This window comes from Zootermopsis nevadensis, unplaced genomic scaffold (assembly GCF_977971745.1).
Source record: "Zootermopsis nevadensis isolate Lab colony 2312 unplaced genomic scaffold, Znev_1.0 Znev_ptg000002l, whole genome shotgun sequence".
Taxonomy (NCBI): Eukaryota; Metazoa; Arthropoda; class Insecta; order Blattodea; family Termopsidae; genus Zootermopsis; species Zootermopsis nevadensis.
In genome coordinates this window covers 17,837,833-17,864,165 of record NW_028259134.1, presented here as the reverse complement: position 1 = coordinate 17,864,165, position 26,333 = coordinate 17,837,833, and the positions used below count along the sequence as shown (strand labels likewise).

General features: G+C 40.4%; 1 protein-coding gene across 2 annotated transcripts in view; it reads right to left on the bottom strand.

Moving 5' to 3' along the window:
* Nucleotides 1-7,586: 7,586 nt before the first annotated feature.
* Nucleotides 7,587-26,333, bottom strand: part of bs (serum response factor blistered) — a 60,583-nt gene continuing 41,836 nt past the window's right edge. The window contains exons 3-6 of one of the 2 annotated variants that reach the window (XM_022068295.2): nt 24,290-24,404; nt 18,935-19,048; nt 17,108-17,257; nt 7,587-13,015 (exon numbers count right to left, since the gene is read on the bottom strand). In XM_022068295.2, coding sequence (XP_021923987.2) covers nt 12,810-13,015; nt 17,108-17,257; nt 18,935-19,048; nt 24,290-24,404 — 585 coding nt within the window. In that variant the 3' untranslated portion in view covers nt 7,587-12,809. The remainder of the gene's footprint in view (nt 13,016-17,107; nt 17,258-18,934; nt 19,049-24,289; nt 24,405-26,333) is intronic. The other variant, XM_087352191.1, reaches the window with a different exon arrangement.

Sequence of the window (26,333 nt, the reverse complement as noted above, 5' to 3'; positions counted from 1 at the left end):
AAAAACGTCAAAAAATCGTCCAAAACGACAAATTTCTACATTTTTTGAAATTTCTGTAAGGGGTAACCCTTTGAGAAATTTCAAAAAATGTCGAAATTTTAAAAAAACAAAAAAACTTCAGAAATCGTTCAAAACGAAAAATTTCGACATTTTAAAAAATCAATAAACGTCAAAAAATCGTCCAAAACGACAAATTTCGACATTTTTTGAAATTTCTCAAAGGGGTAACCCTTTGAGAAATTTCAAAAAATGTCGAAATTTTAAAAAATCAAAAAACGTCGGAAATCGTCCAAAACGACAAATTCCGACATTTTTTGAAATTTCTCAAAGGGGTAACCCTTTGAGAAATTTCAAAAAATGTCGAAATTTTAAAAAAATCAAAAAACGTCGGAAATCGTCCAAAACGACAAATTTCGAAATTTCAAAAAATCGAAAAACGTCAAAAAATCGTCCAAAACGACAAATTTCGACATTTTTTGAAATTTGTCGTTTTAGACGATTTCCGATGTCTTTTGATTTTTTTAAAATTTCGACATTTTTTGAAATTTCTCAAAGGGTTTACCCCTTTGAGAAATTTCAAAAAATGTCGAAATTTGTCGTTTTGGACGATTTTTTGACGTTTTTTGATTTTTAAAATGTCGAAATTTGTCGTTTTGGACGATTTCCGACGTTTTTTGATTTTTTAAAATTTCGACATTTTTTGAAATTTCTCAAAGGGGTACCCCTTTGAGAAATTTCAAAAAATGTCGAAATATGTCGTTTTTTACGATTTCCGAAGTTCTTTTGTTTTTTTAAAATTTCGGCATTTTTTGAAATTTCTCAAAGGGTTACCCCTTTGAGAAATTTCAAAAAATGTCGAAATTTGCAGTTTTGGACGATTTCTTGACGTTTTTTGATTTTTTAAAATGTCGAAATTTGTCGTTTTGGAATATTTCCGAAGTTTTTTGATTTTTTTAAAATTTCGAAATTTTTTGAAATTTCTCAAAGGGGAACCCCTTTGAGAAATTTCAAAAAATGTCGAAATTTGTCGTTTTGGACGATTTCTGACGTTTTTTGATTTCTTTAAAATTTCGACATTTTTTGAAATTTCTCAAAGGGTTACCCCTTTGAGAAATTTCAAAAAATGTCGAAATTTGTCGTTTTGGACGATTTTTTGACGTTTTTCGATTTTTTGAAATTTCGAAATTTGTCGTTTTGGACGATTTCCGACGTTTTTTGATTTTTTTAAAATTTCGACATTTTTTGAAATTTCTCAAAGGGTTACCCCTTTGAGAAATTTCAAAAAATGTCGGAATTTGTCGTTTTGGACGATTTCCGACGTTTTTTGATTTTTTTAAAATTTCGACATTTTTTGAAATTTCTCAAAGGGTTACCCCTTTGAGAAATTTCAAAAAATGTCGAAATTTGTCGTTTTGGACGATTTTTTGACGTTTTTGATTTTTTAAAATGTCGAAATTTGTCGTTTTGGACGATTTCCGACGTTTTTTGATTTTTTTAAAATTTCGACATTTTTTGAAATTAGGATGGTACAGTAAAGTTCTAGACGCAACGTATAATCCTAATATACGAAATGATAATACAGGCCTACATAATTGTGTGCAGCAAAAATGAAGCATCTACATTTCATCATCCAAAAGTTAACTAGATTCGATTTTCAGCAGTGGGACATTCAAACATACTGGCACAGATGGCAGAGCGGATGCATGGATCAGAATGTAAAAACAAATAAGTTTCTTCATTAATAACTAACTAACTAGATGGCTTACCGAACCCGAAGGTTCATCACCGAATTAACCAAAGCCCTCCACCGGACCCTGTCCTGAGCCAACAAAATCCAGTCTCCTTCAACTCCTATCTCCCATAGATCCCGCCTGAGATTATCCTCCCATCTGCGTCTAGGTCTCCCCAGCGGTCTCTTCCCCTCAGGCTTCCCGACCAATACCCGGTGCACAATCTTGTCCCATCCATGCGCGCTACATGACCCGCCGATCTCATTCTTCTCGACTTAATCACCCTGACAATATTGGGGGAGGAGTACAGATTTTTAAGCTCATCATTATGCAGTTTTATCCACGCCCCATCGTCTTCCCTCTTAGGCCCAAATATCCTCCTCAACACCCTGTTCTCAAACACCTGCAATATATGTTCCTCCCTCTGAGTGACAGACCATGTTTCGCAACCATACAAAACAACAGGTAAGATTATTGTTTTGTACACTTTAATTTTCAGGTTCTTAGAAATCAAACGGGAAGACAAAATATTTTGAACTGAGAAGTAGCAAGCATTTCCGGAATTTAATATCCTCCTAACTTCCTCATGAGTGTCATTTTGATTTGTTATTGTTGTTCCCAGATATATGAACTTTGTAACCCTTTCAAAGTACTTATTAGCTACCCTAAGATAATTTTGCCCGCCTGTCTTCTGATTACGAGATACTAACATGTACTTAGTTTTTTCTGAATATACTTCTAGCCCCACCTGCCTACTAGCCTTTCTTCATTAATATGTTACTTTTATTATGGATTATCTTATTTCTTTGGTTTGAAAGCAATATTTTCCTAGTCTAATGCCAAACTAAAACATACAGTATTCATATTACTGTAAGTGGAAGGCATATCACAATGAATTTAACCAAATTTTGGAGTCCTGTCACCCCCAGAACTCTTTACATTTTAGACATAGGCCTATGTTAATTCCTGTTCAGTTCATAAAAAAGCTTTTATTATAACTTTTCAACATATTACCTGCACGATGCAACAAGCCAGAACACCATCCTCTAAATGGGTCCAGCCATTTCTAGAATTTAGTTATTCTTCTCCATAATTTTGATCCAATCGGCGTGAAAAGATTAAGGAACTTTCCAGCGGTTTCCTTTGCTACTTTTTACGTTTCATTTTCACTAACGTCCCTTTATTACAGATTAAAGCATCTTGCTGCAAAGTTAACAAATGACTCCACATTGATACGGAAAATATTTTCATCCGCTTTTTTAAATATTTACTATATTTAAAATGTTTTAAATATAATCTATATTTTTGTTTATCAATTTTGTGTAAGACGAGTCATTTGGTGAAAACCTGTTGAAGTTAGATTTAAGCTACCAGAAGTTACTTGAATAAAAATTTCCTTGGATATTATCCATCGTCTAGTAAATATAAAACGTAAAATGACGTTTCGGAGATGGGACTCTATCTCCATCTTCAGGTACCTACACAGTTGGGCCCACTAAATAGAGCTAATCCCTATCTCCGGACCAATACGTTTTATATTTACTAGACGATGGATAATATCCAAGGAAATTTTTATTCAATTCACTCTTCACCATCGTCAAGAAGTTTTAGATTTGATATACCAGAAGTTACATTAGATACGAAATAAGAAAATTAAAGTCGCTTCACAACGTTTAGTGTAGATCGACAACACCAAATGCCATGACATCGTATAAATGTTCACAAGATACAGCAACTAAGAATTAAGTAAAGAACTTCAACTTGTTTCAAAAATATGCTGTATACATGAGTTAAGTAAGGGAACTTATAATGTTATGAAGAAATAAAATTGTCGCGTTATGTATCGGCAAGAGCAAGTTAGGTACTAGTTATACAATGGCGAAGAATGTAATTGGAATATATTCCAATTCATTGTATGCCTTTCTCTTCTTGTTGAATATCAATTAAGTTGCTTCAAGTTGCAAGAACAAGTTAATTTATTACTGTAATATGACATAATAACTAAAAATAAAGTGCGTGACAAGTTGAAGCAGTCAAGCAGAGTTTTTAAGCGTGGGCAGGCACATTCCTCCCACCTCACACCAGGTGAAGGGGATGCGCATTTCTATTCAGGCGACAAGAACAGTCCAATTGCGATTTCAGAAACAGGTCTAAGTGGGACCAATGCTGGACCCTGACAGCCGAACACAAAAACGAAATATCAAAATATTTGCGTCTAGCGAAAGTGTAATTTCGAGGACTGGACGAAGAAGTAAAGATACTAGAAATGCCGCAAAGGCTATTACATGATTAATGCGACCGAACGTCATGATCGAATGGTTAGTACTGCTGCTTCGTATTCGGGGAGGTCCCGGGTTCAAATCTCGATCCAGAGACCGGCTATCCTCGTGATTTACCTCAGTCCCTCTAGGCAAATGCCTGAATAATACCTTGAATTAGGTCACAGATGCTTCTTTCCACATCCTTTCCAATTCATTTTCTACTATGGAGGATTTGAGGTTTCCACGGTGGTGTGTCTGAAGATGGCTGTCTTCTGGGTTGCTGCGCAGTGTAGTGTCGTAGAAGTTTACCGACGTTTCAGAGGTCCTTGTTGGCTTCATCATCAGGGTGATGAGTCACCCTGATGACGGAGGCAGCAAGGACATATGAAACTCAAGACAGAATTTGGTCGGTTTTCTCAAAAAGATCTGATTTTCAAAAGACTGTCACATGATGTTAAACATATGCTTGTTCAAAAACCTGTCTTCTGAGATGCTGCATCGTGCAGTCTGGTTGGTACTGACTCATTTTTCATATGAGCTATTTGCCTCTTGAAATATCGGGCAATACCTACCAGACTGCACGGTGCATCTCAGAAGAAACTATCTTAATACTCGTCGCCGTAAGAACCTCAAATCTCACCGATGCTTTACTACAATCTACAAGTTTTATTTAAAATGTGGTTAATATGCAACGAAATGTAAAGTAGTGATTTCTGACTCTGTGTAGTGTGATATTTGCTGCTATACGTTTACATAGTATTGAATAAATCAAGTCCAATGAGATGCACAAATGAGTATAGTACTGACTCTGAAATCATGTGTTTTCTATTGGAATGCACCTCTGTGTTGGAGATATGTCTTGTTTCGTTGAGACATCTTCCCTCCCTTCGTAGATCTTTATAAATCGAATAAAATTCCATGTCCTGACAATCTTGCCCCTTGTACCACACGCCATGCGCATGAATTGTACTACAAGACAAGAAAACCACCTTCGACGTTTTGCGTTACGCACATGCATTCATTTAACACTAACTAGATGCAAGGGGAAGGTGACTGATTCATTACTGGCTGTAGGTGATATCAAGACTTGCGTTCCACTGATTCACTGAACAAAACATTTCCATTGTAAGTTAGTCACTGCATCCACATGCTCGCAACGTTCCTACTCCTTTCGACTTGACAAGTGAATAAATGACGTGTCTTAAGATGCCATTAAACACATCGTACTTACTTCCTGTCATTTCCACAAACATGCGCCAAAATTATACTCATGGGAACACGAACGGAATATGGAATCAAAATGGTTCACATACTAGTTGGATTTGTCAGTACAAGTACATAGTAGAACATATGACAATGATTTCTGCGAAGACCTCTGACACGTCGGTAAACTTCTACGTTTGAAAGCACTGCCATATAACCTGAGGATCGAATCGGTTACACTGCGAAGTTTTAACACTTAGCAGCTATATTAAAAATAACTTACAATTCTCTACACGCCATTTTACTCGAAATAACAAGGCTGTTACGTAACAGAAGACTTGAGGGTCGATACAACAAACGTTTACCTATCCAAGGAACAAAGTCAAAAAGGGAACATATCAGTAAAAGCTACGTGTATTTAAAACCTTAGCACGACATGGAGGAGGGTGGTAGGTTCATGCTCCGGCTGACTAAACCCTTGAAAACAGAGCATCCAGAAACTAAACGGTTTATTGTAGGCAACAGAAACAAAATAGCAAGTAGACGACAGGAGAAATCAAGAAATTTCATCATGAACTGCAGTTTGCGTACATCAAACGAGACAATACCAACAAAACAATGTATCGTAATACAGTAACTGCAAAAACTTGAAATAACAGAATCTCAGGGAATGGCTGCCTTGACATCATGAAAACTAACCTTATTTGTGCAGGCATTCCCAGACTGGCTGCCCGCAGACACACAGTCTCTCTCTTCTCTGCTAGTTTCCCAATTTGGACATATTTGTCAACGTCACGAAGCGCTCGATCTTCATTTGTTTTGCTATTCGACACGTGTATAGCATATCACAGTAATGGCGAACACGAAATTAGTGAGACATGAGAAAACTGGGTTTCTGCGACTGTCCTCAAGTGGAAGGGAACCTGAGATTCGGAGGTTGGCTATCTTGACTTAGGTTCATAATTCTTGGCAAATACTTCGATAGTAGGATACACCACAACTGTTTCCTTAGACATCCCTTCCCTTCCATGTATAATTATCATTCCTTTCGAGGCTATAAATTATGAAAATGGCGAACACAATGCTTCCCTTGTGTTTCGTTAAATATATGCCACACCGACAATGTTTGAAATAAAAGTTACATTCTAAATCGTGCAGGCTACAACTGTATTGTTATTCTTCAGATATGTATTTTATCTCCACGTAAAGTGTTATCACCATTGGAATAAGCGAGAAATGCACACATTTTAATCGTAAAAACCCGACGGGAAAAACCGACTTCCGAGATCCAACTGTAGACGTGAAAATCATATTAAATGTATCTTAAATAAATATGACATGAGAGCATGGACTGGATTAAAGTGGCTCATGACTGGGTGCAGAACCTAGCTCTTGCGTAAAACATTAATAAACCGTAAGGTATTGGCTTATCAAGGACCGTAATCATTGGAGTTAATCTAATACAAGTGATTGGTTGCAGGAAGATTCTGTTCAGCTAAGTTGGCAGCCTGTCTCGCCAAGTTCTGTAAACAGAATTAAGTGAGTAAGCACGTACCTCGAGTAATTAACTTTTATGATGCGGGTGTGGACAGACCAGCATTTATTCCGTCGCATCGCTCTATGTAGCATTACGCGAGAACCAAACTGCAGATGTGCTAAATTACATTAGTTTTTGGCGAACAGAAATGAATTTAGATAGCGCTGTGTAGTGTGGTAGACACCGACGTTTCAGAGGTACTATCACCCTGTAACAATAGAGGCAGTAAACACCTTCGAAAACGACGTGAACGTTCTATTCCTGGCTTCTGGATCATTGGGCTTCCTCCCCCCTCAGTGAGTCCTTCATATTTTCAAGATGTGTGGGGGCCCGGAACGATGCTGGCGTTAGAAATCAGGAACCTCCATGGCTGCAAGTCTGCAAAGGGCAATATCTCTTACAGACCTACAACTTTTGTTTCCATGGCAATATTTACTTGTTTGTGGTTAATTTAAGGATGCTATCAGAAGCTAATACAACGGCGTCGAATTACAGGAATAACTACTTCAAAATATTTATAAAAAACGGTCGTGGCCAAGACTTGAACCCGAAACCTCTCGAATATGAAGCAGGAGGGCTTTTCGTTCCAATGGCAACTCCATAAATTTATTGTAATCTCCTTCAGTCGAGAACCACTGGACTGTTTTGGGGTTGATACGTGCGTGAAGATATGACCTCTCCATTAAGCGTACATTTCAAGAGCTGTCCGAAGACGGCGTAACATAGCCCGCTGGTTAGACGATATACGACAGTTATGTGGATTAACCATCAGTACACATTGGAAGCTGTTATCACGTTGGCTGTATCTAGAGTCAATAAAATACACACACACAGCACGAAGGTCAAAACATCATATTTAACAAAATTCATAACAAACATTTATTTATGGCACTTAAAATTATAAATATAACTATATACATGTTGAGATATACAAAACAAAATACGCTATTTGACGACCCAAATCGTTGAACAGGGCCACTATTTCAAAAGTACTCTACAACAAAGTAAACAAATTATGTGGAGTAACTCACTCGATGACGTAAAAACAGATTCGCAAATAACTGCCATATGATTCTGCAATCCTTAGAAGTTCTATTCACTACAAGTATTACACGCATTACGTTGGTACAAACGAAACATGCTATTATCATCAATTCGTGCTAAACATGAAATGCCACTGCTTTATCAAAGTTAGCACCAAGCAAGTGGACTTTCTAAAACAACAAATCACTTCTAATTTTCACTTTGTGTCGCACAGTGGAAGACTATATAATTTTTGAGAGAAAACTGAACTATCACATGTTATAAGCACACACAAGAAGCAGTAAGGGGTGTGGGCAATGCAAGACTACAGTAACCCACATTCAGTCCAATCAAGACTCACTCGCTCATCATTGACATTCGAGTTATATTTGCAAATCGAAAACAAATTCTACGAAATTGCAGTACTGAAATACTGCGTACAGTTAACATCACAGTGCGATGTAAGGTCAGAAATGTGTAATATAAAGCACCTCTACCGGAATCCAAATTTCACTTCCAGATGCTAGAAACTGTGACAGTCACGTGGTGCAACGGTTACATACGCTTTGGAGGGAATACTACCACGTATTTCAAGAAACAGAGTCATGGCGGTCTAACCATTATCTTATACCCTGCATGAAAACAATTACTAGACATTGTCCAATTTAATCTAAACTGAATCAGGTTCTAAGCACGATTTGAGGTTTTCGCGGCGGTGAGTTTGAAGATGGCTGTCTTCTGGGTTGTTGCACCGTGTAATTTGGTTGAAGTTTACTAGTGTTTCAGAGGTCCTTGCTGCCTCCCTCATCATTAGGGCAATCGCAAGGACCTCTGAAACACTAGTAAACTTCAACCAAATTACGTTGGCGAACTTCTACCAGACTGCACGGCTCAACAACCCAGAAGACAGCCATCTTCAGAATCAGGTTCTGTTTCCAAACTTTCGTACTGACTATCGTCACGTGTTAACAGTCATGGATAACCAGTCAATTAAATGAAACAAAAGCATTAACCAACCCACAATAATCACCATAACTTTAGACTACTGACGGTTGGTTCATTCGTGATTTAGATAACACGGTATCAAATGAACAGATTATATCCTTGATGTTCGGTAACAAGGGCTTATTCAATAGGAATTACGTCTGACGTACGCAGTCCTTACCGGACCCCAAAGCTGTGACTACGAGAGAAATTTTCACAATGGCAAACAGTAAAACGGAGAAGAATAGAAAGCGGTTATGGTTTATTCCATGACATTATCCCGCCATTCTATTGAAATGAATGGCGAGAAAAGTAATACATCGTCAGATTAGTCAGTTACTTCGCAGATTCGAATCATACACCACGTGGACAGAAATCAGACCGGCTACTGGTATTCCATTCTGTTCGGACCAGAACATTCTGACATAATAAACCCAGTGTTAGAGCCTCGGACGGAAATTAACCTGCACACCCTCTTCCTTCATGTTTCTTCAAATAACGACGATATCCTGGCACACAAGAGTTTACTGTGTAAGACTTGAGGTTCTCACAGCGGTGAGTATGAAAAGTTCTGTCTTCTGTGTTGTTGCGCTGTGTAGTCTGGTCGATGTTAACCAACGTTTCAGAGGTCATACTGCCTCCGTCATCAGGGCGATGATGACGGAGGCAGTATGACCTCTGAAACGTTGGTTAACATCGACCAGACTACACAGCGCAACAACACAGAAGACAGAACTCTTCAAGAGTTTACTGCTTTACGAACTGTGTCACAAAATCTGATCCCAGCGTCGTAAAATTCTACGATGCCATAAAATATTTTCTGAATCAACAGAAACTCATTCAGAAAGTTTCAGATCATTAATAAATCCATGTGTTCAGATGCTATTTAAAGGCGACAAATATGTTGAACTGTCTTTTTCACATGAGCGGTATGTCCGGTTTGGCGATGTTAAAAACAGTTGCCCCAATAAGATGTGTACACACACAAGGTTAATATTCCGTATTATATGTGTATACTTCATACGGGGATATACAGTCTTATGATTTGATATCAGTTCAAGATCTGAATGTCGTACATGTATTCATGTAATTGAGGTTGAACATTTCTACGCCCCGCAGATCCTTTAAAAGTAGACGACAGACAAAGATCACAAACCAAAGCTGTTTTCATCATCCAGATATTGGAATACAAACGATCAGACTGCAAAATGTTCATTAGATTGTGTCCAAAAATCAGAAGGTGCACCAAATCATTTGTCTTTAGTCTGGCTTCACCAACTACGCCACATCTGCGATGAGCCGAAGTGGGCATTTGCCTCTGCATGACCCATGTCATCCTGACATCCAGGCGACTACGAATCAAAGGATTCACTGTCATAGGTTACCACGGTCTTGCATGTACAACATAGCAACAAGAGAAAGCTAACAGAGATTATGTGTATCCACGCATCGGAGTCTAACAATTATGCCTCAGAAGACGACTATTTGTTGTCTTGTCTTAGGCAAGTAGGATTTGAGGTTATCACGACAGTGAGCACGAAGATGGCTGTCTTCTGGGTTGTAGCGCCGTGTAGTCTGGTAGAACTTTCAGAGATCCTTCATGCCTCCATCACAAGGACCACGAGCCAAGAACCTCTGAAACGTTTGTCAATATCTACGAGGCTATACGACGCTACATCCCAGAAGACACCCATCTTCATAAAAGTTTACTATTATAATGTATTTTACAGAACTGGGGTGTGGGCTGGTTTGTAGGTTTTGTTGCCAGATCTTGCGAACATGACAATGAACCCTCGGGTTACATGAAGGAGGGGATTCTTGATCACTTTGTGAATATAAGATTCAGAAGATAGATCCCTCACCATGGACCAAAGGTAACAGACTGCTTATCAGCCCGACAACTATGGTAAAACGGCAGTCTGCCTTGTAAACGTTTCTACATTGTCCCATATTTCCAGCGTCTCATTCCATTTTCACTGGCGACTATGTATTTCCGTACAATTAGCTGGAAAGCGGACGTATTTGTTCTCTTTTTCTATAATTCCAACGAGCACGTAATTCAGGACAAGTGCGCGTGGTAAATGGAGATGCAACTGTTTACTATCAGACGTCCTGAACTCCGAATCGTCACCAATACAACTCTCGGCCAATAAGATCCCTTTCTGAGACAGCTCACATGAAAAGCGAGCCTATATATGACCTATTAATTTCAAACCCGAATAAACCGTTTCAAGCACCTTCTTCTGTTAATCAGTTCAATGGCAATGCCAAGTACATGTTTCCTAATACAGGTTTACCTTTCTTCTTCTTCTTCTTCTTCAGATTCAGAACATCTCTCAGTATTCCTGTGTATGCTTGTACATTTTACCACCCAATATGAGTGGATGGGCAGGCCACAAACTATTCTAAGGACATATAGGCCTGATATACAAAGCAATGGCGTGCTGGCAGTGACGTATCAGCATACTTCTCATCCTCTCTTTGTATAAAGAGTTAAGAAATAGCTGTAGCCTAGTTTAAAAATTGTAGAATGGAAATCGGTAAAACAGTAGTACAGATGTTACCAGCATTGCACTAATCAATAAAAACATCAGCAAATATTTTTATATAAACTTGTATCTACTCGTATTTCTGCATATATTATTCATTTTAAACATTATTGACACAATGTGTCGGCGGAATCACGAACGTTAAATGGCCTCACATACCGATGTGCCATGCGTCTACGAGGCAATGATAGGCCCTAGGTCCGTATTTTCGGTCCCCCCCCCCCCCCCTCTCAACTGCTTGTTGCAATGAAAGGTTTTCCTGATTGTGGAGAGTAAGGTTCCCTGTTCGGCTGCCATCTTATATGCTACAAACAGACGAAGGGCGTAGCTCTAAAACTTACGAAAATTAACTGTTTGGCCATCACAGTAATATACAGCCTTCTTTAGTCGTTTTATAGGCTACTTTAAGAAAAACATATCTGAATACATGATTCAGAGTGAAGCATAATTGTTTCTCCACAACGTATAAACTGTGACTACACCCTCTACGTACCAAATCCATAAATTCACAGAACAGCCATAAACTGAAAAACTGTCGAAAAGATCAGGCTCAATACGAGCCTCATGCGTATACCAGGTTTTTCAAATTAAGATGTTTTCAGAACAGCCTATTCTCATCACGTAGGATTTATTTACCGAAAGGAACAAACGGGAACTACATATTAAAAGTGGCAATGTAACTTCTGCCCACAAGGCACTTCGGAAAGGATAACCGCATAAAATTCACGAAACTGCGTAAAACATTAACAAATTTCATGTTCATAAATCGTCACCAGACCTAGAATAAACAGCAACATTTGGATCCCATTCCGTTAATTACAGAACAGTAAGGAAGTTGTTACGCCCATGACTACAGCCAGCCACACTGGGCACCACCGCAAGTTTCTCAGAACTGCGTCATCATCCTGTTGACCAAACGACGGTGGGTACCGCCACAACACCTTAGCTGATCATGCCTGAAATCGAGAGGATCAAATTCCACTGCCCAGACAACTTTGTTATACACACGGTGGCAATTCAAGGTGGGCCTGCATTTTACAGAACAGCAAGCCATTTTGGTTACACTGACAACCATTTTACCCTTGAAGTGCCACGTCTTTACAGACTTTACTTTGTATGGTTGTATATTACTACCTCGAGACAGCCGCTTAGTTTGGCGTCACGTGTCTAAGGTAGTAACAACTTCAATAGAAAAGCCAAAACTCCACAAAAAACAGTGTTATTTGTACAGGAATAAACTCTGTTCCTTTGGAAACTTATCGTTGCTTAACGGTTATACAATAAAATGTCCAACATAATTTAATGTGATTACAGGTTGTACAGAATCGCCAAGAGTCCACACCATCAAATGTTGTCCAAGTGCCTGCTGTTGTAGTCGAGGGCCAAACTTCGTTGACTCAGCAACCAATCTGCAGGATCAACGTAAGAATACGTTGCCGACCTACACATACAGGTTTAGGCGCTCCACCATCACTTGAAGTGGGGTGGTGAGTGAGCAGCTAGGCCGTGTGTAGAGCCTGTGTCACTTGCGGCTCTTGGTGAGGTCTGCGGCCTCCTGCACGGCGGCGTGGTGGTGATGGTGGTGATGCCCACTGGCGGCTGCAGCAGCCGCTGCGGCAGAGAGCGCCATTGGCAGGGGGATGGTTATGAACTGCTGGTGAGGGGTTGTTTGTTGCTGGTGGTGGTGTGATGAAGACGACGACGAGGAAGACGACCCATCACCACCGCCTGTAGAAACAGACAGAGTCACTCTCTAGCTCTGAGGTCGATGGACATGAGGAACGGGACGATGAGGGCTCCTGACAATAGCAGGGCATCAAGATTACGGCGTCAATTGCTACGAGTTCTGTGGACAGGAAGGATGGCACGCTGAGGACGTTTGAAGAGGACAGAGTTACGAATGGTAATTCAGAAGAAACCAGCAGGCATCAGACCCAGAGCGTCACTTGTTCGCTGTTAAGGCCAACAGACAGGAGGGATGGCAGGCTGAAATCTTGACGAGGAGAGGGTTACGAATGTAAACATCAGACACACAGCGTCAAATGTTTGCTATGAGGTCTATGGACAGGTGGGATGACACACAGAACTCTTGATGAGGACGGCGTTACAAATGGTAATTCAGCACAAATCAGCAGGCATCAAACACACACATTACACAAACATTCCTAATCTGTTTAATAAAGGCTGCAAGTGTATGAAACATATATTTTAGCCTAGGCCCTATATAAAAAAATTAAAATAAAACAACCAAAATGAATTTCGAATCGATCCGTTCATTTGGTATGCGAGGTCTTTGGTCGAGTAGTTAAATAATTTTGTGTCAGCTCAGAATGTTCCATGCTTTACACAAAACCGAGGATTAAATATTCCAGCATGTTGTTAAAAACAAATGTTATACACTACAGATCTCTAAAAGTTGCGAATTGTGCCATGAACACGTCTTTTGTGCTCAGCCCAATTAGAGATATTTTATAAAATTATATTTTGGGTATGAAGGACGCCGATGGACACTAAGAAGTGTGCATAATCAGTTCTTATTTTGGACCAAAGTATTCGCAATTTTATTATTTTTCAAACTACATTGCTGTACTGTGCCACATGTCGAAGAAAGAAGCAGTCAGTATGCATTTTCAATTCTGTACTTAGTTATGATAAAACGAACACACACCACAAAACCAAACAGTTATTCTAATCAACTTTCGATCTTAAAATTGTGGTTTGTCCCACTGTCTAACTGTCAATGGTAGGAAAGAAAATTTGAACTCAGAAACGTGTATTATTTGAGGTTTTCACGGCGGTGAGTCTAAAGACGGCCGTCTTCAACTTAGAAATAGTTTAGAAGTTCGGGAACGAGCATAACTAGGTCGAGGTAACTGTGAATGCAAGAAACAGGAACGGAGGAGGGAGGTTAAGTATGAAATATGCGAGGAAGTAATTTCGATCTCATGAAATGAAAAAAAGATATTCGAATTCCGCTGTGCCACAAGACCACCTGCAGAGTTTCTGAAGTGGCATGTTGCAAGCTTCCAACCTGACACTACATGCGTACAACGCAGTTCCCAAGCAGAAAAGCACAGCAGAATAACAATCAACTACTCTGACTAATTGATTTAATTACATTCAAGTCAGTCATAGACGAATAATTTCGTAACAATTCTCCATTACATCAGCATGGACAAATAGGGAGGAATGCGCTGTCACATATCCACTAAGTAATGAAACAATCAGTCGCTGAGTGTACTTAAACTCCTCCCTGTTCAGCTTGTCTAGGTCTGAGGCGATGTATTTGCATACATAAACACGAAGAGTCGCGTCATCCCTCAGTGACTTATGATAAGGCAGTAACAAATGAAGGAAACTTTAAAAGAGAGATGGAAAAACAGGACAACAAAGAAGGGAATAAAATAGTTTTAAAAACTGGCATTAAATGTACCCATTATATCAACTATGTAAACAGATCCAAAATTTTCACATAAATTTCGTCTCTGTGTGGCTCTGACTCACGTACAGACAGATCTAAAATGATTAAACGATCGACAAATCTGTGGCCTCAGTACTGACAAGTTCCTACGTAAGCATTCTTCTGTCCTGGCAACAAATTTCTATTGACTGGATTCTGTAAGCTCGCCATCTTATACTTTAAAAGCAGATTAAAATGCTGATCCAGAAATGACATCATGAGTAACTTACTATAGTTATCCGAGGCGTATTCACTTGAAACTAGCAGCTGCTCGATGGACTGTGCTTACGTTATCAATTTCTTTGCAAATTATGTGTTTTTAACACGTGAAGCTAGCAGTAATTCCATCACGTCAAACTTAAACAATTTCGCGTAGCGGCTCCGATAACCTCATATAAATAATGTATCGCATTTTGCAAGTAGTCGGTTCGAATCTCTGCTGCCAGGTATTAGATATTCTCGTGGTTTTCGGGAGATTTCCACAAGACTATTAATGAGAAGCTAGCTGAAAAAAGTTCATCCTTCACAGTAAGAAAACGTACTGACATCGACTACCAAGAGATTTTTGCAGGTTATTCACAATCCTTCCAAGCATATTCGGGAGAGTTTCTTACACACCGGACCACCATTAACAGAATAATGAAACGGATAAGATATAAATAAGATTGAGATGGAGAACACAGATGGGTGGAAATCAAATTAATATGGCGGTCTTCTGGGTTGCCGCACCTGATTACACGGCGCTACAACCCAGAAGAAAGCCATCCTCATACTCGCCGCTGAGAAAATCTATAATCTCACAAAAGAAATTAGGATTGTGTTTCTATCAACGCACAGAAACTAGCTTCTGTGCCATGAATTCGGTATGAAACGGATAAATCTAAGGAGGAAATTGGAGATCCGACTCGCCTTTATTTACATCCAGATTTATTTTATAGTTGTCCTGTGAGATAAGCGAAATGCATGCTGGGACCACACCTTTTTCACCCACTGGCAGGAAGTTCGTATGCCTGCTGTATTATTGAAACAAGCAGAGTCCTTGTGTACGCGTATGTATCACCATAAACATGCACGCGAAACATGAAACATAAGTTTATTTAACAACGCTCGTTAGAATAGTGGGCAAGTAGCTAAGTCTGAGGGGAAAAGTCTGGGCATGTAACAAAACTACTTAGGGCGGTTACATTATGAAGTATATGAAAGGAAGAAGCAATGTAATGCCAGCATTTTGTGAAACGACCGAGGAAAATTACGACAAACGAAAGTCGGAACATCCAGTCTCTGGGTAAAATTACAACACCTGATTTTCCGAATAATAACAACTGGGGAATAAGCTGGAAAATCATTTCCAAGTGGCTGCCTGCCAAGAGGCTCATCTACAACAACTCTGTACGCAATTCTCGGCCAAGATAGATGTTAAGAGCTATGGTTGCCTAACTGGGTCGGTGTTTATGTAACGACGTTTCATCTAATAACGATTACAAACGATGAGCCGGAAAGAATTGTAAACGGCGTACCTCATAGTTGTGCCCCAGAATTTTCTTGCAGGATCCGGTAAATCGCGAAAGGCCTCACTAAGGACACCAAAGCTCCGGACGGGGTTCAAACCACAGACTACCGAACACAAGCAAGTTTCCGTAGGAACAGAGGTCTAGATATGTAGCATACTCGTGAGGTATCCAGTTCGAATCTCGGCCTTTATTTCAGCTTTTCGACTTTGATTTTTGTCGGTTTCCCCCAATCTTTCCAGGCTAATTATGGAACATATTAAAATAGGCCACGACCATCTCCTTATAATCCTTATCCTTTACCTACTCAAATATCTTACGATTCCATTCGAGGCTACACAACGAATGCAACTGACAAGCGTTGTTAAACAAACAAACGTTAATTAATCTCGTACAAGACATAATTTTGAACCACTACATCGCATCGTGGCTTTAGGTTGCGGCGTGTGCGTGGTGCTTTCGAGACACCCTGTGCAGACCGTCATCTTGCCAACACTCGCATGAAAGCAGCCAGTAACCAGAGACTCAAAAAGCAGTTTATGTCTAAAAAACTCAATAATTTATGCAGCATACAAAATATTCGAAGCTTAAAATCAACTGAACACTTAATGGTTTTCAGAAAGAGATAAAAACAAAAGAGTGGCGTAGTTAAGAAAACATATGCCGCTGAATTGACATGAACAAACAAAGCAGCATCACGCTCCGTTCCGATACGACGAAATTGCAAGACCCGTGCCAAATAGAACAAACAGAAAACCTCAAACAGAACTGACAGTGCAAATAGCCACACACACAAGAACAGATGTTTAAAGAGAGTGTATAGACTTAGAAGGAAAATAAACACCGACTTACCAGAGTCTGCTGCATGCTGCAGCTGAAGTTGGCCTTGGCTCAGGCTGAAGATGACTCCGTTCGGGAGGGCTGATGTGCGAGCAGCAGCGTATACCATCCCCTGGGACGTCTGGTACATCATACCGGAGTACGGGGGCGTCATCATACTCGCTGCACACACACACACACACACATTCGTGAGTTAACCGGTTGCAAAGGAAGCGGCCGTAACCAATTTTAAGGCACTATTACAACATTTCCACGAATATACTGGTGAAAACTACTAAAACAAAAAACTCTGTCAGGATAATCAGTCTCCGATGCGAGATTTGAATCCGGAACCTTCAGAACACGAAGAACAGCAAAACCATTTGACAGCGAGGTTCGGTTAACAGGTGGAATCCGGTCTCAGAGACATGAGAAACGACGCCACACAGCAAAGTGTCAAGCGACGTCACTGACTGAGCCCACATATCATTATCATCATCAATATTGTTCTCGTTGTTACTCCATCAACATCACCAGAATCAGTCAAGTTCTTCAGACAGCTTTGCCAATATCAAAGCACATTACGTCACGGGTATAACAATTCCCAATTTCCGGAAGTTCCCGTAAGAGTAGGCCAATGATTTTCTACAGTACTTCTCAGAAGGAGGCTGCAAGTATGTTCAGAGTTAAAAACTGCTTGGAACCACTCCTGGTAGGTACCATGTGCACAATGCACAGAGACCACGTCGTTTTTGGAAAGCTTTCGGCTACCCAAACGGTCAAACATTCGTTGTCTTTATGGATATCGAAAGTTCATTAATGTATTCGCAAACGTCCAATATTTTACTCTATCCTAAGCCACCTTAATTCAGTTCACACCCATACCCAGTTTCTCTGCTGTCTATTTTAATATTATCCCCCACCTATGCCTTATGTACCAAGCAATTTCTTCCCCTCAGAGTTCCCATTCTTTTTTTGCATGTTGTTACCATAAAATTTTATATTAAGTACGAATTATAAAGCCTTCGGTACGCAACCTCTTGTTACAATCTTAGAGGCTCACCTGGGATTGTGCGGAGATGAAAAAGACGGAATGTCAACGAGCACTGGTTTGAAGATTTTGCATTAACTGTTCAGACTCAAACAGGTTTTAATTTCAAAATCTTGCCTTTATCGTTTCAATTACAAGCAAGCGCGTTCCAACTTCAATTAATGCTAGCACATCTGTCGAAATGAAGAATAAATACGCCTGCATTTCTGTTGCCGATATCATAAAAGGTCTTCTGCGTTTCACCTTTATAATAGCAAAACCCTGTGGAATTCATTTCGGGAAGAAACTTCCTACGCGGACACAGCCAGTCTCGATCCTTTCCCTACTACATAATGACAGAGATATAGCTTCCGAAACGTGGGATTATTAAAAAAACCACGATGGACTATGTCTCAAAATAATGTCTATGATAAAGCATTTGTGGTTTGCAGACAACTGCAATCATGTGATATTTCTTATTCTCACGGCGGCGAGTATGAAAATGGTCGTCTTCTGGGTCTGAAGAAGGCAGCGAGGACCTCTGAAACGTCTATAAACTCCTACCAGACTACAAGGCGCAACCATCTTGACTGAAATCGTGACTCATAGGTGGACAACGTTTTTAGACATAAGAGTTAAAAGAATTCGCATGATGGCGGAGGTGCGTAAACAAGACTCCCATACTCGGGGGGCGGGTGGGGGGGCTGCACATTTGTCGGTGTCCACATCCTTTTCCGTTTTCAGTTCCCTATAAAGTGAGGCGAGAAAGGAAGGATTACAGATTAGGAAATGCTGAACAAAAAAGCGACTGGAGCCGGAGAAGCGCTCACCTGAGATCAGTTGCGGCTGTGTGGTGGGCGCCGTTTGCATCTCCGCCGAGGCCCGCGAATCGACTGTGGTGACCGGCTGTTGGGGCTGCTCGCTCGAACAGCCGCTGCTGTTACCTGCAGACGTGCAACACTGAGCGTTACATTCCTTCGGGTCTCCAGCTTCTTCCAAGCACACAGAGTTACAACAGAGCCGCGGGTGGAAAACTTCTACGAAACTTATCACTTGCAAAGAAAAGTGGGCATGTGAGGACAAAACCAATGTGAATGTGACGTAACACGGCCGTGGTGATGGAATGGTGCAGCATATGGACCGACAGGTTTCAAAATTATTCACTTACTCGTCTCATTAACTTAATTTCTATTACTTCGCTGAATATCTTCCTAATTTTTGTTATTCGTTAAAATCTTCTCGGGAGACCAGCGGTGTGAATTCAGAACAGGAGTCCGTAGAATGAAGTACCATCAATCCCAGCTGACGGGGACGCAAAGGGAATAGAAATATATCGCATGAACAATCGATCAAGGGCAGACCACAGAGGGTGAACCTCCTCCATGCTAAAAATTGCGAGCAGGACCAACAACCTTTCGCCATAAAATGAGTTACAAAATTGTACAAAAGCCTCTAGAAATTCGACAGTAGGAGACTATGATGGGCTGGGTAAGTAGAAAGAATGGCGAGACAAGGAATGAATACACTATTCTGGTATGAAACACTCTTGGAAAACTTCAACCTCCAAGACTGCGAATGAGGTGGGATGATTACATTAAGATAGTTTTAAGGAAGAAGATTATGAGGTTGGTTGATGGATGTCACTAACTCGGGATTATACGCAGTGGGAAATTTTGGTTGTAGCAGTATTAAACCATCGGGTTTACAAATATATTATTACCATGCATTTAGTTAACAGATTCAATCAAATAACAAATTTGTAGTCCAGATGCATAGCCCATAAATAAATTCGCACAAGATTTTGGAAATTTCTGGCAAAATTTACCGCACGGGAAACCAAGGAGGTACAAACAGCACAGTTAAATGTATCTTTGGAAAACAGGTTGAGGATACAAAGTGATACGAACTGCCTCATTATCATCGGTGTTGAATCCGCGGGACTACTGTACGAGAATTTTTATGAGTTACGTAATTAACTATATCCTTCGGAGCTGGCGGTGTTCATATTCGAACAAAGTAACATCGAAATACCAAACGCAAGGCAGACCTCTTGCAGGAACAGGATTTATGCGAGTGGCAAGGGACGTGCGGTTTACCAATTCCCTCCCCTTGGCATACATATGCCTACTGCAAGAAAGGGCATAGCCACTTTCACAATCCCAGATATGCGGTGTTTGCAGGAGAACAGCATATATGTCATTTGTGGGCGATTTAGAAGCCGTCATTACCAACAAACGGCACATTGCGAAATACTTCTTAAATGGCATTCTATACATGCATAACCCAAGGAGGCAACTGATAAACTAAATAACTAGCATGTGAGATCTGATCTTCTCGCGGAGGTGATGATGCCGATGTTGGTCTTCTGGGTTATAATGCCGAGTGGACTTGCAGACTGGTAGGTACCAACGTTTCGGAGGAGGAAATACTGCCTTCATCTTCTGGACTGAAATCAGTTCTGATGTTGGAAACAGCATTTTTCTTCGAAACACCAGCCTACCTACAGGTATATACGGTGTTCCAACCTAGAGGACCAACATCGACACAAGCAACTCCTTTGTACACCCAAAAGTCGTGTGAGCGCAGCAAATACAGTGACTAACTTGATGTGTAGGATGTGATTCCCGGTATGAGCGGGATTTTTCTTTTCACGCCTAGATCTGTGGCCCAGTCAGGCTTCTGTGGCATTTCTAGTGCAGGACTGATGCAACACAAAAACATATATGAGACACACTAACCAACCGATCAGACTGTCGGCCAACAAAGGATCAATTCATTATAACATCGTCTTCCCAGAGATAACTTACAAATGAACTCATTTGTACGGAACATCAGAAAGTTCCTCAGAGTCACAACAAAACCCCCCAATGGACCCTACTATAAAACAACCCATGTCCATATCCGAAGTTCCTAATCTGAATGCATAATCATTTCCGCCCTGAAGATGAAAGCAGTATTTTCCTTCGAAACGCTGGCATCTACCTACAAATAAACGTCGTAGTCCAGTGGTGAGCTCTACTGCTTCGTATTCGGGAGGTCCGGAGACCGGCTGGTGACAGGTTTTTTATGGTGTTCCTCAGTCCCTCCAGGCAAATACCAGGATAGCAACTCTCATTAGGCCACGACCACTTCCTTTCGAATCCCTTCCAATTCATTACTCGTTCTCATCCTCTCATCCAACGCTATACAGTCCAGATACTGAAAGCGTCGTTAAATAAACAAACATTAAACATCTACCTACAAGTCTACATGGCGTTCCAACCCCCAGAAGACCAAGATCGACGAAACAAATTCATTTTTAGGTTCCTGGTCCCACTCCTCAAACTCCGCCCTTTCCCGTCCACGACTGCTCAATCCACATATTCGCATGATTGTTCAAGGAACGACATCCGACAATGCACACACAATTTTAGGATGGGCCACGGCACGGATGTCATCTGTCGTCTTCCCCTTTTCCATCTATGGTAGCCAGAGCGCATGCCATCTGTGACACGCGTCAGCACTTTGGACGACGCCGACACATTTAAAACCATCGTCACACACTCATGCTCGAGGAAAGTAACTCTGAACACACAGCCCGAAGGTTCAACACTGCCGGAACCAAATTTCGTCACTGGACACGGTCTTAGGCCCGTTCAACCAAATTCCTCAAAATCCATTTAAAGGCCATCGCCTACTGCCTGCCCTCATACAAAGCTTCCAAAAGCGCTCAACTAACAGATTCATCCTGAAGATGGCAACTGTAATGTTTGCCGAAACGCTAGATACCTTTCAGGATTTGACGCGGCTCATCCCTGGTAGCCGAAGTTTTACAATATCTTTCTTCCACGTCACTCTTCAAGTAATGACCAACCAAAATACTTTGCTATCTGTTTCACCTGCATATATGAAAGTATATGTTGCAAAAAAAAGAATAAATAGAATTACTTTAAATTATGAATTAAGTATACGTAAGAAAGCAGTTGTAACATATTTTAATGTATTGTCCAATCTATTGATAGCTGGTCACGGGGTCAGGTTCAGTTCCTTCTGATATAAAAAATACATATCTAACTAACTAATTAACTAGTTGGCTTAGGGAACGCAAAGGTTCATGACCGAATTAACCAAAGCCCTCCACCGGTCTCTGCCCTGGACCAAATCTAAAAAAATACATATCCCCTCCAAAATAGTGGTCAGATCAGATAAAAAGCCAAAGTTTCTTGTATGGTATTTATTCCTTGATTATTTGAAAGCAGATGCGGCGCTGAGGCCATTACATGAAACCAGAGTTCATGACAGATGACCTCTAATACAGGAATATGAACTCCGCTCGCTTATGAACGTCCTTTGTTATGTTATGGCGGTAGTAATAACGAATTTGGATACCTATCACATGTCAAAGCTATCTGCAAATCACTGAAACGTAAAACTGATACATGTGTACATAAAAAATAGGTAAAATATCAGTGTAATAAAAAACATTCATAACACCAAAAGTTGCACGCGCGTGTTACAGGAAGAAAAAATGTACACAACAGAAAACAGCACACTCCGAATGACCTATATAACCTGTATTAATAATAACGATAAACTTAAAGTGGGAAGGTCTTAGAAAAAAAGGTTTAAAAATAAATGCGTAATGAAAAACCTCAAGCGACAATATCCAGTTCAAGGAGCCTTCCAATTAATTACGCCACAAACAGATACGTTCGCGTGGAAGCTTCTAAAGACCTACATTACTATTGAAGGTAAAACAACAGTTAACAGAAGTCGGATAACAGAATTAGCACCGCTCCTTAACGGAATTAAAAATGCGTAAGTGTTAAAATTGCAATAACAATAATATATATATTCAAATTTTGAAGGTGGAGTCATGGCGGTGCAACCATTCCATCAACCTCAGTAATGCCAAGATTTGAATTCAGGATTTGGTTCTGGAACTTTAATGTGCTAAGAGTCGCAAACAACCAACCGGTGTAATTGAGTGGGTTACAGCCATTAACCAAACGAGCAATAAAACACTCAAAGACATGCGGCCCCTAACAATAAACTATCACTCTCTCTTGCCTCGAAGCATTGTTCTGCTGAAATGTGACAACTCATACAGAAAAAAGCACGCGACAAACTGTTAGCTTACCTCATTCGTTTCTTGAACGTTGAACTCTTACCGGTGCTTTTAAATCTGCGATTCCCAAACCGTTGAGAGCAAGGTCGGCATTGGAAAAGTAAAGAAAAAGCTATAGTGTTTCAAAATGCACCAACTACCATCAGTTCTTACGACATACCGCAGAAATACAACAGTCGCATTTAATCGGCTTTAATATTAAAAATCATCGTAAAAAGAATTCAATGAATAGCTTTATAAACACGTCGGCTGTCAAATTCGCATCGAAATTGTAACTTGTAATAAATTAATGCAATTTCGAGTTTAAAATCTATGAGAAAACAAACACGTAAAGCGTTTCTCTTAAAAACTAATGTCCGCATTAGCCAGTCAATTAATCGGCTAGCCCCAAAAACGCCCTGCTTTTACATAGGAAGGCGTATCACCGTGTTCACGAATCTTCGTATAGTCTATCCTCAAGAAGATCAATCCACATCTGTATAACCTTCTTTCAGAGTAGATGCCAAGTATCACAACGGCACAGCATCACAATACATACAACGTTAACTGCATCAAAAATTGTTTTACTGCTCTAAGCTCCACAGTATGTAGAATCAAAAAGACACGCGGGAAAATTACATAAGTGAATCTGATCTCATCATATTAACAAGTACTCAAAAATGAATCATGAAGTCATTAGATCATCAGCAAATGTGGAAACTCTGACAACCAAGGGCACATTTCCTGTTTTGACAGGTTTTCCTTCTCAGAAGTTGCACGTCGTATGATTTGAGGTTTTCACAGCGGTGAGTATGAAGATTTCTGTCTTCTGGGTTGTTGCGCTGGGTAGTCTGGTAGATGAATCGCCCTGATGACGGAGGCAGTATGACCTCCGAAACGTTGGTAAACATCTACCAGACTACACAGCGCAACAACCCAGAAGACAGAAATCTCCAAGTTACACGTAACAAAAATGGTTTTAAGAGCATTTTCTCACTTGCAACTTGCACAAACACACAACATCTCTTGAGGGGGGGGGGGCACAAATCGATGTGCCCTTATTTAATAAAGGGGGCCAACTCTCAATGGGTCCGCCTACCTCTCGGGTCAGGTGTTCCAACAGCCTCGTGGTCCGGAGTCGGGGACTCGTTGCCGCTGGAATCGCCTCCAGTCTCCCCACCGCCATTCTCTGAGCGAGGGGACATGCCCTCTTCCTACAAACACAACAGCACCAAGTTTGTCAAAACAAGTTGATAGGACTGTAAATTCAAGAAAGCTGTAAAGTAAACGTAGCTGTGGCCAATTATAGAAGAGAATGAGGTGATCTGCACATACAACCTTCCTGCCTGACCCCATCAGCCAATCACTCAACCAATCACTGCCCCTTAGCAACAAGTACTGTAAACCGTGGGGCTCATTTCCCCTGGAGACTCGCAGAACAAAGAAAACAAAGGGAAAGAACATGCACTTGAACACTCCGCAATCATTAAATTAAACGCCAAGCTGTAGTGCGGCCGGACACTAGAACAGAAATTGTAAATAGTGGCCGGACCTCAAATAACAACCGAGAGCTTGTAGAGAATCTTTGAGTGGTAGAAACATGGAAGACGTTGATGACTCTTCATCTTACGATTCTGATGGTATAATATTTGCCAGGATAATAATAAAAGTTTTCATCTTGTGTCCTTCAAGTATTATCATCATAATATATATCCTACATTAGAAATATTATTATCATCATCACCATCACAGTTATTACTACTATTATCTAAATAATAATAAAATAGAACACAACCAAATCTAAATCAGCCAGCTTCATCCACCCGCCATCCTCGCAAATTAATTTCCTAACAAATATTATTATATTATTATCATCATAAGTTACGCAATTGAACGTATAATTATTATTGTAATTAGAGCTACAATTATGATTATTAACATTGCCATTAATCATGACTGCGGGAAGGAATAGTGCACGGTTCGGAAACAGACGCAATAACCAGCACCAGGTGGGAGTGGTTTTGTGCTGAACCACAAAGCGAGGAGTCTCGCGCCTCGCAAGAAACACACACACGCTCATGCACGGCGAAGATACCGATGAACACGCACATCTCATAAAAATATCTTCCTGCAATTTGAACGCGGGGAAAATATGTTTGTTGCTCTTAAATTCCAATGACCAGTGGCTCGAAAATACACTTAGAGCAAGAAGTTGATGGGCAGCATTGGCACGGAAGAAAGAAATGCATATGAAACATCAGCTGTAAAACAACGGAAACCTAGAATACAACAAACACCAATTTGCACATTGTGAGGACTGTAAACCGTATCCCTAGGAATCTTGCCTGAACCTCTTAGGTCTTCCTGTAATGGCCAACACACCTGCTTTACATTCCGAACGCAGTGGCATCAGATTCAGGCCCAGAGATCGGACATTGAGTTGTCTTACGAGGTTGTCCTCAGCGTCTCCATATTTCTATTTAGAGCTTACTGCTTCCATCATCAGAGTGATGATGGAAACAGGAAACTCATCTGAAATGTCGGTCAATATCTACCAGACTACACAGCGCATCAGAAGACAGCCATCTTTAATTAGGCTTAGTCGTGAATTAATACTGAAGTCGCTTAAACGCCACAACGTAGAGAGTGCGTGAAGTTTCAAATCCATGCATTCTGGACCCCGACAAATGATGGAGGTTAGTGGCCCCAGAGAAAGCAAAATTCGCAGGGGCATTGCCCGGGAATCGAAACTAGGCAGTCCAATACGTGAGTCGCAGATCACTGCGCCGTCATAGCTTGAACTTCCTCAATGCAAGTGCACTGTTTTGTTGGCCTGTACACAGAGAACAGTAAAACACTAGTCATCAATTTTATGAAATAATGGTGTGTCGTAAGGTTACAAAACGCGGTCGTTAACGAAAGGAAACATTAAAAATACTTAAAGTAAGTCCAAATGGCCCACTATGTTTACAACCTTGAACATATTTTTCTAAAAAAAATATCCATAAATGCGTAAAAGGCGAGTGAACTTCCTACATTTTTCACGATCCTGACACAGAAAGGAATGCACACTTGTCTTATAATCGTGACAGGAACTGCAATGACCCATTTCCTAAAACAATTCTGCCTTCGTGTGACATTTT